Genomic DNA, 12,494 nt, shown 5'->3' with positions numbered 1-12,494 from the left:
GTTTCGATGCGTTGTGATGGTCTCGTACGTCGTTGGCAATGAGCTGGCGCCTCAAGCCACGCTTTGCTGTCTGGCCTAATGACGTAGACGCGAACGGTACTAAGCGCCTCAGGCCTGATTGCGCCACCTAGTGGATCTCTCGCGATGCGGCGCTCAACGGAGCCGCATGACGAGTCACATCCCATGGAAATTGACCTGACGTTTGCTCGCCCCGGAATGACGGCGGGTTTTTCGAACGACAAGACAATCCAAGTAATGGCTAACACTAAAAGCTCAATCCACTCCCACAGTCTGCACAGAGTTGAAAACGACTCCGCGTTTTCCATTGGAGCACGCTACTTCGTGGGAGGATGGGGTGGTGGTGGTGGTAAAAACTTTATTTTTCCAAAGCTGAAAGAGGCGCCGGTTGTGGAGCACTGGGACACTGCAGACCCCTAGTCGACGGCCAGGAGCCCGTGGGCACTAGCGGTGAGTTTGGCTCGCAGGATCACACACTCTTGCGCTTGTGGGTCGGAGCTGAGCAGCGTAACCTTCCAAATGGACGCCGCACGCGGCAGTATGCGTTCATTCTTCGTTGCATCAAGGCTTGACGATGGCAGAAAATCACCCCACTACGTCGTCTCATGGCGGAGAACACGCGGAGAGGGAAAGTCGCTGCTGCAGCCAGAAGGATAAAAGATCATGTTTTATATCCACATTGCTCTTAAAGATACGCGTGTGTCTCGTCTGCGTTTTGCGAGTATGCATTTGTGTGGTTTTGGTTCCAAGATGAGAGAGCTTAATAATACCCGCTGCTGGGCTGGTTGGTTTATCTTAAACGCAAATAAGGTAGCGCGGAACAGATGGAACACAGGAGAGAAACAGGACGGGGCTGGTGCTGCTTTAAGTGACTTTATCGTAGAGCCGCATTATCGAATATATAAAATAACCAATTAAGTACACAGAAAAACTGAAGCACATGCAGAACAACGAAAAAAAATGAAAAGAAACTGGAGTGATGCAGGGGCTTCCTGCACTGCAGAGTACTGTGGAGTCCAATTTCACACAGGACGTTCAATCGTTGTTGGCGGAGAGGGATGGAGAGAGATCGCGGGGACGGTCTGGAGATGTACTGTGGCCCTCATGTATCGGGCTCTGTCTGTTTGAAGGTCTGGGCGTGTCCCTTTGAGTCGGCCCAATGCCTGTTTCAAAGTAGGAACAAGGCAGCACGTGCAGGTCGAAGAAGGCACTACATGGTGCAACTTGGACTCTAAGCGTCAGTGATAGGCGAAGACTAATTCTCCAGCATGTGACTTCTTAAAGACAGGGTGGGCCGCCATGAAGGTCAGACCCACCCGGAAGGTTAAAGGGCACGCGTGGAGCGCCTGAGAGAATATGGTCGCGGCCCTGCGAGGCTTGTTCTCCATTATAGCCTTGCCAACGTTGTAGTACGCCCTGAGAGATGTGTCAGTTATACCCTTGCAACTTTCTTGAAGATAGTGATGTCGACTGTTACGCCATTCGAAACACGCGCTTTGGTGCGGCGGAATTCGCCTTAGGCGTGGCTTTCCCTCGGGAAAACGAATCTGACAGATAGGTGGTATGATATGTGTTTTATATCACCAACGCTGACGTCACATTAGGTCATGCCACCTGCTATACTCCTACTATAATTGGCAGGAGAAAACCGACGACCTTGTATTGTTAACGCCTCCGTAACAACACTCCGACCACTTTCCGACGACGTTTCGATAAAAAAACTTTTGAATGAGTGACTAGGTTTTTGTACATTATGAACGGCGCGACGAACCTAAGTTGGCCGGGGTAGTAGTGGAAATATTTTTTTTCTACGAGTTTGTCGCAGCTTTACTAAGACTATGGCGGCGGAGGGCTACTCGTACAAGCAATTAAACCACTGCAGCTAGGTCAGCTGAGGTAACGTTTTCATCTACGATCTTAACCCAGAAGATGAGCCGCGTTCTGGTTTTGCCTGGGATAATAAAGGCAAACAATAAAGAGTTATACTCCTCACATGAAAAAACACATCCTCTCATAAAATTATCAATATCAGTACATTTTAGGCTGTCCTACGCCTTGCCAGAGTCCTTCAGTTGCGTTATCAGTTCACTACCATGCACAATGAACGACTGAATGTGAGGTAAAACACCTGCACTGCAAAACGACCCCGTTTTGGGTTGCAAGTGTGCAACAAGTTGAAGTACTGGTTCACTCACTCACTCACTCACTCACTCACTCACTCACTCACTCACTCACTCACTCACTCACTCACTCACTCACTCACTCACTCACTCATTGCCTAGCCCAAGCCGCTGGGCCTCTATGAGATGTGGAGAGCACATCCCTTCCGTGTCGCAGGATCTTTCAAGATCGTTCAGTAAGTAATAACAGAGTCCTGACTCTGGCAATACAAATAAGGATCCTTAGTGACCCTAGCACGAGAGTGGGGAAGCACGGACGTGCATGGGGCAGAAAGATGTTCAAGTACACTTAAGAGACCATATTTACGACGGACGCAGCCCGGGAGACAACACTGTCTAAATGGTCTACCGAAGAATTCCCCTGGATAGTATAGTTGCCCTTGATCTGGACCTTGAGCGTTCCCTTCCACTAAGTCTCCCACGATTTGACGCAACCATTCTCGGACGTTTCTGGCTGGGGGTGGCATCCGCGAATACTAACTCCTAATTGGGACCCTACGCAACCTTTTATGAGACTTCCCCCGTTATTCGTCTAAATGAAAGGAGCTTTCGTTATCACTGGTGCAACCTGGTGCCGCAGTGGGTGTCCATGATTACTACACAAGTCCCAATTGTGGCTTTCACCGCCGAACGACCCTCCAACAACCACGTCCCCTGCCCCCCAACCTACCTACCCTGATGTCCTAGTGTAAAACTTGCTAGATAGGATTCGCTTCGCCGTTGACTCCAAGACCTCGCTTGTGAATCACACGGACAGTATTCTTGAAATAGCTTGCCTACTTCGAGCCGCTCGTTTACGCGTTTATTTAACCGTTCGCCGTCAGAGGGCGGCTTTCCCGACCAGTTCCGTACACGCAAGTGACCTCTAACTCATATTTGCTTTCGCCTCGCTTCAGCTTGTCACTCCTATTTTATCTGACGCATACACGCCGTACGCAAGCAGCCACATGTGAAATGATTCTGGCTAGCCACGGTTCCCGGACAATAAAAAAAATTGGTGGAGAGGGTCTTTAGACCAAGAGTTTCAGGCGCAGCCGCTGGAGCGCGACTTCGGTCCCCCAACGCGAGAGAAGGCCCAGCGTGTCTCGGCGGCGGCGACACCTCCATAAAAAAAACCGCGCTCGTAAAAATGAAGCACGCGCTTCAAAGGGCTCGCGCGACAGCCCGGAGAAGAGACTTAACGGGCGCCTTATCGGAACCAAATCTCTGGGCCACTATCTCTACCCGGCTTCTGACACGGACCGCGGCGCCGCATACGAGCGTAAAAATCCCGCGGCTGCACATCACGCACCGCGCACACATAGAGATCTGAGCGCGGACCCGTTAGAGATTCACGCACGGCCGCGCGACCGACCGGCCGGCCGGGCAGGCAGGCAATCACTTTAAGGCCGGTCGTCGTCGTAGAGGAGCGCCTATTATTTTATTACGGCTCTTCAACTGGTCGGTCTGGGTAGAAGTCAGGGACGTGTAGCTAGTGAGGTGTTGTACAGGCATTCGAGCTCGGAGGTGTTGGTGTTTCCCATAGCGGCACCTCCTGCGGCGGCGTGCACGGCGCAAGACGGGAAACAACAGTGCACGGCGCTGCACGTCCGCGGCCGCTACAGTGCACGCGTCGACGGTGCGCGCACGCGGGTGCGTCGAGATAAGCACGCAAATGAAGCGGCGCACGACCGAGCCGCGTGCGGGGGCCAGTTGGTGCACGTGGTGCGCTCCGGTGAAGCGTGATGGTCGCCGTTCGGGCTTATTTGGAAACTGGATAATGGCTTCCAGGGGGCGCTTATATACGCAGGGCGCCTCGGAGCAGCGCCTCCTCCAGATTCGTGCGTTCTTCCGCGCTCGGATGCGATACTTGACCGCTCGGGGCTCCCGGGATTTCCTAATGGTGACCTCGCATGCGAGCGCGGCGATTGCAACTTGCTTGATTTCTTAATTTGTCGCCAGCCGTGCGTCCATTAGCATGGGATAAAAACCGTTGCGAACCTGGAACGCGACGTCGGTTTTCCGCGCCGCGTTTCTCGTTAAGAGGCTCAGCGATTCCCATCTCATTTCTTTATTTTCCCCCTCCTTTTCCGCCTTATTAATGGGAGCTGGGATAACTGTCCGCCGACCTTCCGGAAGGAAGCAATAGGCACGCCTCGGCAGCGCGTTGTCAAGGCCTAGAAGATCAGCGCGGTATTTCCGCCTGAGGAGGTAATGCTTGCGTGCTCCACGATTTGTAAAAATGAATTAAGCAAGGTTGCCCGAATTAATCGAGATCCTGCCTCGTGTCGAAGGGGCTCATCACTTTCCCTTCTATGGCGCCGCCGTGATTCTGTCGCCCTGAACGTGGCGTGCCTTTCTGTCGGCTAGCTGGGACGGCTTGCGGCAAACTCGACTCACCACGCAAAAACGACGGCCGCCTTGCTTGGCTCGCGACGATTTTGACGTCGATACAAGCCGGACTCCACCCGCCGGAGCACGGGAAACCCGATCAGAATGATGAGGCCGTCGTGCATACTGCGGGATTGACACCGAATAAAACAACTTCTAGCTTGTCGGTCCTCCCAGCAAGCTTGTTGAACATACGGTACTCCAGCGGAGTGACTTGGCGTTGGTAGGCTGTGTCACCATCAATATTTACATGAAACTTCGTCCCCGTTGCGGTTACAACCTGGTAAAACGACGTATAAGCGGCTTGTTAAAGGGACCCTGCAACACTTTTTCAAACTTTTTTTGAAATCTCAATTGCTTACAGAACGTAGTCACCCAACACACCCAGTACTTAAATGTGGGGGTTGCAAAGTACCTCAGCCAAAAATTACTGCTCTATGCCCTTCATATGACTTGTAAACTCGCTCAAAAGATTTTTCTCTCTTCCCCGCTCTTGACGTTCTTCGACGGCTCGAATTACGTCACTAAGGCAATGTAGCGGCTGTTGGCCGGTTTTCCTTCAGTTGCAGCAATGAACGCTTTTCAATAGCAACTTACAAAAAAGCCACAAAAACAAAGCAGAAATGGAAGGCGTATCTGGTGCGACGAGCAAATCACGCAGTGCCGCTCCGTGCTGGCGAAAACTATAGCTTTCGCAGTGGTTCCAGACGCCAAGGAAAGAGGGAAGGCGCTTATCGAAAGTGTTGCAGGGTCCTTTTGATGGTAAAACACCCGTACCAAGCAATAGATAGACGATAACAATGGCCCACCGCATATGGGGATTCATATAAGGCCTTGTCATCGAACTCACGGAAAGTTGTAGTGCCACCTGGAACGTCTTCACGTTGAGCCTGCTCAAACAGGAGAAGGCAACGTTACTGGGGCATCTGTTTGCAAGCTCCGCTCTGCGCTGCGCGATTGAGGCAAAGAGAGCAGGGATAAGGTATCAGAGGTACTGGCCGGTGCCAAATACCTTAAAGGGGCTTAGAATGGATCTACATTTTCGTTAGGCTGGGGCGAGGTGTTTTTGTGCCCAAAGGCAGCGAAAGTCCGGCGGGAGCGTCTCTACAGTCAGCCGGGCAGGCGAAGCCTCCGTGCTCTATCGACCAAAGCGGGGACCATTGCAGCGCTGGCAATGCCGGGCATTTTTTTCGTCTATGTCTGGAGTAGGCAGAGACAAAGATGGCGGCACAGTATTTGTAGTGTTCCCTCCCATGTTTAGGTGTAATTAAGAATTGGGGTTGATGCTTACCTACCCGATAGGTGCAAAGTGGCTACAGGATCCCTAACGCGGGCGGATTATAGACTGTTGTTGTTTAAACATTTTCTTGTGATGGCTCTACCGACTTCGCTGCAGGACGTGAAGAAATAGAGGGAGGGGGACCATGTTATGGTGGAGTAAATGGGGTTGTAGGGGGGAAGTGTCAACGATGTACTTGACTGAGTTCACCAGTCAATGTCGTAGGATACCGAGGATGTTCTTAGGTGGAGGCGCTGGGCTCAAGATGAACGAGGTTGAGGTGGAGAGAAGGAATTGTCACGGAGGAAGAACGGGGAAATTCTGCGGCAGAGCCAGTGCAGATGTGAATGAGTGACGGGCGTATCGTAGGGAGGCCTGAAGGTCGTGGATCTGGTGAGCGACGAGTCCATTGGGGAGAGATCGGATTTGTGTCGGTCGAGTGCACGCGTGCCATCTCCATGATGCAGCCAGGTTGGCAGGAAAGGGCACAACGATTTTCGCCCAAGGCTTAGGGCGCCATGAGACACAGTGTTCTGCGCGGTCTAGCGGGGTATAGCGGAGTCCCGGTCTGGGCTGAAGTCTGTCCGCTGCATAAGAAGCACGGGCGACGGCATGTGCCCTTTATTCTGATTCAATACCTTGGTGTCCGGGAATCGATTTGTTGCACGATGACCTCAAATCAAAGGATCTCTTCGGGACATTTGACAGTTTTAAGCCGTGGCAAAAAATGCGCCCATAACTAACGACTATAAGCAGCTACCTGGGCTCTGGAGACGGTAGCGCAGGCTGTTCCTGCGCGCAGCACGGCCAGCTATTCACATCGTTACAGAGAGAGAGAGAGAGAGAGAGAGAGAGAGAGAGAGAGAGAGAGAGAGAGAGAGAGAGAGAGAGAGAGAGAGAGAGAGAGAGAGAGAGAGAGAGAGAGAGAGAGAGAGAGAGAGGGGGGGGGGGGGAAGAGAGAGGGAAGAGAGAGGGTAAGTTAGCGTAAAAAAGAGAAGTAACAGATGGTTTTACGAAGGCATCTGGCTTTCTATGTTAAGGATAATGACCCACATTCTGCGCCTTGGGCCTCGGCAGAAAGGCGGAAATAAGAGTATAGACGGCCGTGGGAGTGAATGGCAAGAGTCTGGGTGGCGGAATATGACGGGTTGTCTCTTCCTTATGTATCGCCGCACGCAGCGCGTGCTCAAAATGCGCGAAACGCGAAGAACGCGGCTGCGGTTGATGACGAGGAAAAAAATAGTTTACGGAGACGCTCAGTACTGCTGCAGTTGCTGGAATATTCGGAGAAAGTGGAATAAACGAAATGCCAGTAACTACGGGCTAGGCACGCTTGGAAGAAAATACAAGGCCGCTTCGCTCGCTATATTGCGAGACCTCTTCACGCGAAAAACTCAATTTTTTTTTGTTTCTCTTAGCGCAAAAGCCACTGCAATGATTACTGAGTGGAAGAAGGCACGTGCCCGTGATTGAGTGTCAGATATTCGGCCTCTTGTACGCCTATACTGCACCTCGACTTTGTTAGTATACTTGCGTGATGAACCATGCTTAGCCGGCGCAGAAACTATAAATTCTAGGGTCCGTATGAAAATACTGGGATAGGGAAGTTCGGCCTCATTTTTTTTTTTATGGTAAATAAAAACAAGAACTTCTGCGTGTGTAAGATATGAGCGAAAGTCCACAGTTTCTAGGTGGTCTGAACTATATAATCCGGTTCCATTCCCTCGGCTATGTGTTTTTGAAACGCTTCGCTGCACAGCGCCCCACGTGACGTATGTGATGTCGCTGCGCGTGCTATTCTGTTGAGCTGCTGATAAAACGATGCCGCCGTTTGGGTTCTTTTTCCTCGAGGTATATAGAGTTCTGGGTACTTGCACTTGCGGGGTGGGTTCGAGGCTGCCTCAGCGGGTCTTCTTTAATTTTGTTATTGCAATTTTTTTTTCTAAACTCGAGATGCTTTTTTTTTATTCCGAAAGAGCTCAATTCTGCGTATTCTTTTTTTGGTCTTTTTGTTATAACTGTGATTTGGTATGTTTTGGGTCGCTTTATAAGTTAGGGGCGCAGGTCATGGCCACGTTTAATTAACGTTCTGTATCCCGCGAAGACACGAGTCGCGTGGGGTGCTGTGCAGCTAAGCGTTTGGAAATACGCCCCTCAGCTCGACTCATAGCCTGGTGTAGCCAAGCACTAAGAACACCGACTTAATTTCAACTTCTAAATGAAACAGAAAGTACTAGACGTAAGGGGAGACCTTTGGGATGTTAGGATGAACACATGAAGTTCTATGAAATGAATCTTTGAAATCAGTAGGAACAGGGTTGGTGTTGAATCGAAAGCTGCAGGGCTTTATCAAAGTGTTGGGCAAACGGTAGGAATTAGTACGTGGACAAGGGAGAGCCTGTATACGAGCCTGCATGCGTATTTCTGCGAATCCAGTTCGTTTTCAGGGTAGCCTGTCTTCACACGAATTTCTGATGAACTCGTCCTGATTAACAGTTTGGGGGCAAGCTAAAGGCTCGCTTTCGTTGCTCGACCGCAGGGCGGCGGCATGAGGAGCACCCAGTTGCAGTCGTGGCCGCTGGTGTCGCTGATCCCTCGGCAGGGAGCCCTGGAGTCGCTGCTGGAGCGCTCGCGGCAGAGGAACCAAAACTCGGCAGCTTCGTTCAGCCTCGAAGGGGACGACGACGGGGACGTGGCGCTCGACTCCCAGGACGCCTCGCGGAGGGCCAAGCTCGGAGGAAGTGAGTGCGCGTTTGTCGGCCAAGAGGATATCCTCTCGGCTGTAACACGAAGGTTGTACAGGCACGCGCAAATAATTAGGAGTAGGGCCATTCCACTTTGTGAAGGTAGATAACCAGGGAAGTTGCATAAAATACAATTCACACTCATGGTTACAGAATGTACACGCATTTATGTTTCCCGTCATTTGGTAACGCTACCAAATGATGAGAAAAATAAATGCGTGTACGTTTATCCCACTGCCGGATGACCGTATTCGCCACCCATGACCACCTAATCTGGCGCTGCTCCGCGTTTTCACTGTACCGGCTAATCCTCACCAATGCTATGGCTCCCGATGCCTCACAAGATGACCTCCCCCCAATTTGAAGATCCTACTTTTGTCAGAGCCCTTGGGCTGTTCGGCATAGAGAGTTGTCTGTCAAGATTAGTGTAGACTGGGGCCTACTGCGATCGTAAAAATTCCCTAATAAGAGATCTTCACCTTCCTGGCCTTCACGGTCTGAAGGGAACTCCTGTGCGGCCTTCATGGACGCATCATCTCTTTAACTGGGCTACTCCTCCCTTCTCCTTCTTTCCCTACCCCTATTTTTGGCCACATGGTCTTCCCTCTACAACAACAACATCATTTGGTAATGGCAGTGACCATGGCTTTGTGTTTACCTAAGAAAACAAGGAAGGACTAGAGTTCTATTCTTCTTGACAAATGGCGCGTACAAACGGGGGGCGTCAGTTCCAACTAGGGCCGGCTCACTCTTATGCTTCAGTTTTATTCTAGCAGACAATCGTGGGCCTGTCTTTTTTCCCTCCCGTAGAATCCCAAGTATTGACAGAAGACGGCAATTTCACAACCTTTGCGACTTCACTGTGAACTAATCAATTATGACAAGTCAGTAATTATGACGGTGTAATGGCAGAGTCGTCGTAATTGTCATATAACTTGTGCTGGGGAAGTATTGATAAAAGAAACGAAAGTTACGTTACAGCAGTTTTCTATACTCCTCCCGTAGATAGATAGGAATTCTGTAAAGCTTTCAACTTCACTGCGAAATAATTATGACAACTCAATGAACCTCGGGGTAATGATAGAGTTGTTTTAGCGGCCAATCGCCATATAATTATCATGTAATTGTTTTGCGGTAAGTTTTGATGTGACAAGAGTTAGACAAAGTTGGATTTACCGCAACGTTTCTTTGGCTTCACAGAACCAAAGTGCACAGAACTATAGCCAGAAACTGCTTCGCTGCAAAAAATATCAGGTAGAACTCACCTCTGATGACCACCAAGGAGATGCCGTTAGCGTCCTTCGGGGTTATGTGGGAGATTCGTGTTGACGAAGAGGATTCTCTTCACTCACAACCTTACCGCTTTTACCCATAACCACCGCATTTGTAGGACTCCACATATATTTAGTACATATTTGAGTTCCGTAGTTCCAAAAAGTAACCAGAATGTACCTTCTAAATGGATTTACGCCAGATCGGTGATCGGTGTATACGTTGAACCACATGCATATATAATAGCATGGCGGAAGGCGCTCGACTCTGCTTTGTATTGCGTGCGGCAGTCGTCGTGTCCACTCTCACTCACGTCCCCGATAACGTCCATATATATAAGCGGTGCACATTCCGAATTCCGCGATATAAGCGGCTCTAACAGACGCAATTTTTTAGGGGCGAAGCCGCTTAGGGGCTCGGGCTGTCGGCGTATCCTGTCGTCGTCAGCATTTCATGTTGTCACGGGACTAATAGAACGCCGGGACACTCGTTTTTCAACGCCACGTAACGCTTACTAAGAGAAAAGTGTATATTAGATAAAAACCAGTTCAAGATAAACTAACCCCATTTAAAGATTTGTGGAATGCTCCCTGTCCGCTTCAGCAATCGTCAAGCACAAGCAGAAGGTCTTTGTAGACGGGCTATAATTTGTTTTGCACTCAAATACCCACTGGCTCTTGACGCTAGGCCTTATACGGTCGGGTGGTCGGTCGAAGTTAGTGAATGCATACCAAACGGCATACTTACCTGGCACCGGGGCCTCCAGGGCGGGCATTGCGTTGACTGCCACTACCCCAAACTGGGGCAGATGGGGCATGAAAATTGCTTAAATGCGGCTCAACGCGAGAGAGGGCGTCACCGCCTCAGCAAGCGCGTGATTGCTCCTCTCACCGGTGCTTCTCCGGCGCCCAATCATCGTGCGCTGTGTGGCAAGAGAGTGCACGTGTGTGCATGCTTCGCCCTTTCCAGGTTTCACGTTAGTGGAGTTTGCCCGGTATTTTCATGGGCGAAGTCCCTGAAGGGATTGGGCTGTCGGCGTCTCCTGTCGTCGTCGTCGTTTCATGTAGCCACGGTACTAAAACGCCGCAACACTAGTTTTCCGACGCCTCGCGCTAGAACGTAACGCGTACTAAAAGAACACACCGGGACACTCATTTTCCAACACCTCGCGCTAGTACGCTTCGTGCTTCGAAGAAACGAGACTTTTACACCAAGGCAATATTCCTCGACCCCCCACGGTTTCCTCTCCGTGGACAAAAACGCCAAGGCGCCAACAATATACAATACACTGCGTGCTTCGCCCCTCACAAGGTTTCACGTTAGTGGAGATGGCCCTGTTTCTTGCAAAACCCTGCTGGCAATGCAGAAAGGTGGCTTCACTGCATGACTTGTACGTGTAATTTTGCGCGTTAGTGCCTTTATAATTTGGTATTGAGTTTATTATTAATTTTCGTACTTCTCCTTTTTGTCCTGTTTTTCCCTTCATTGCTAGCAATAGTTGTGCCTTAACGCTAGTGCGGTACGTACTAATAATTTTGGCCGTCTTTTTTCACGACAAAATTGTCAGTGTGCTTAAACAACGTATCATCTTATGACCCTGAAAACATGTACGGGAGACGCACTACATACTACGAAGTGAAGCTGAGCAGTTGTTTGTTGCTCATGCGACTATATATGACGGAGTTGGGGAAGCTGCATCCGCGGATGTGAGCGGGTACACAAGGTGTACATCGTCACCTCCAGCTGTCCGTTAGCACACAAGGTTAACAAAAGCAGCAGTACTGAATGCTATTCCCACAACTAATAACTGTTCCTTCATCTCGCTTACTCTTTTGATTATCAAAGGGGCTTAGGTACTGCACGCATGAGTTTCTAACTTTTCTTTATTTCCTTTTTCTTTCAGAGGCCTGCTATTTCAAGATTTGCCCGTTCAACACTCGAGCGCTGTTTCAGCCGCCCCAATAAATGGCTGATGCCGCTGTGATTACATCTTTCAATAAATGATCACCGTACAAGGACTATGCGCGTGCAATGTTTCTTTCTTTGTTGACCTAGTCATTAAAAATGTTATCCTGCGTGAACTCCAGCAAGTTTGTAATTAAACTTCTCTGCTTGTTCCCGTCAGGGTACGCCACCTCCGCCCCTCACGCACTTTTTGTCTCATATACTCACCTGAAGGGCATATATTTATTACTTTAAATTAACATCTACAACGACCTCCACTACAAGTACACCCAAAACACATGTTTTATTGATGAAAACGGAGTCCACGAGGCCTCCTACCTGTACGCACCCGTACACTTCGCTTTCTGGCCCAGTGATTAGGGACTAAAGACTGTGAGTGGAGCTCCAGACACTTTGCTTTTTTTATTATACTGGTGTGTTTGTGTTTTACGTATTATGTCTGATATCTCGCTTTTGTAAAACCAGACAAGCTTCATCCTCAGTTTTTTGTTTCTGCTTCTATCTCGATTCAGCGTTGTAGTGCTTCACCGAAGAATAATGAATTCCCTCCATACTGTTACCCACGTGGGGATTACATTGGCTTGTACAACTTTTTTCTTCTTATTTAAAGAACTCCCTGACTGCGATGCGCAGGTCGAGCGGTTCACTCAAATCGTCAAAAACGGT

At 49.8% G+C, this 12,494-nt stretch overlaps 1 protein-coding gene across 2 annotated transcripts in view; it reads left to right on the top strand.

The window, feature by feature from the left end:
* Positions 1-11,885, top strand: part of LOC144174661 (uncharacterized) — a 112,278-nt gene extending 100,393 nt beyond the window's left edge. For both annotated transcript variants that reach the window (XM_077703446.1, XM_077703445.1), the window contains exons 2-3: positions 8,387-8,588; positions 11,767-11,885. In XM_077703446.1, the coding sequence (XP_077559572.1) occupies positions 8,387-8,588; positions 11,767-11,828 (264 nt within the window). In that variant the 3' untranslated portion in view covers positions 11,829-11,885. The remainder of the gene's footprint in view (positions 1-8,386; positions 8,589-11,766) is intronic.
* The last annotated feature ends 609 nt before the right edge of the window (positions 11,886-12,494 follow it).

Source organism: Haemaphysalis longicornis, unplaced genomic scaffold (genome assembly GCF_048455015.1).
Source record: "Haemaphysalis longicornis isolate Haplotype H1 unplaced genomic scaffold, Haemaphysalis longicornis Haplotype H1 scaffold_3, whole genome shotgun sequence".
NCBI classification, from domain to species: Eukaryota; Metazoa; Arthropoda; class Arachnida; order Ixodida; family Ixodidae; genus Haemaphysalis; species Haemaphysalis longicornis.
This window is presented reverse-complemented; position numbering and strand designations above follow the sequence as displayed.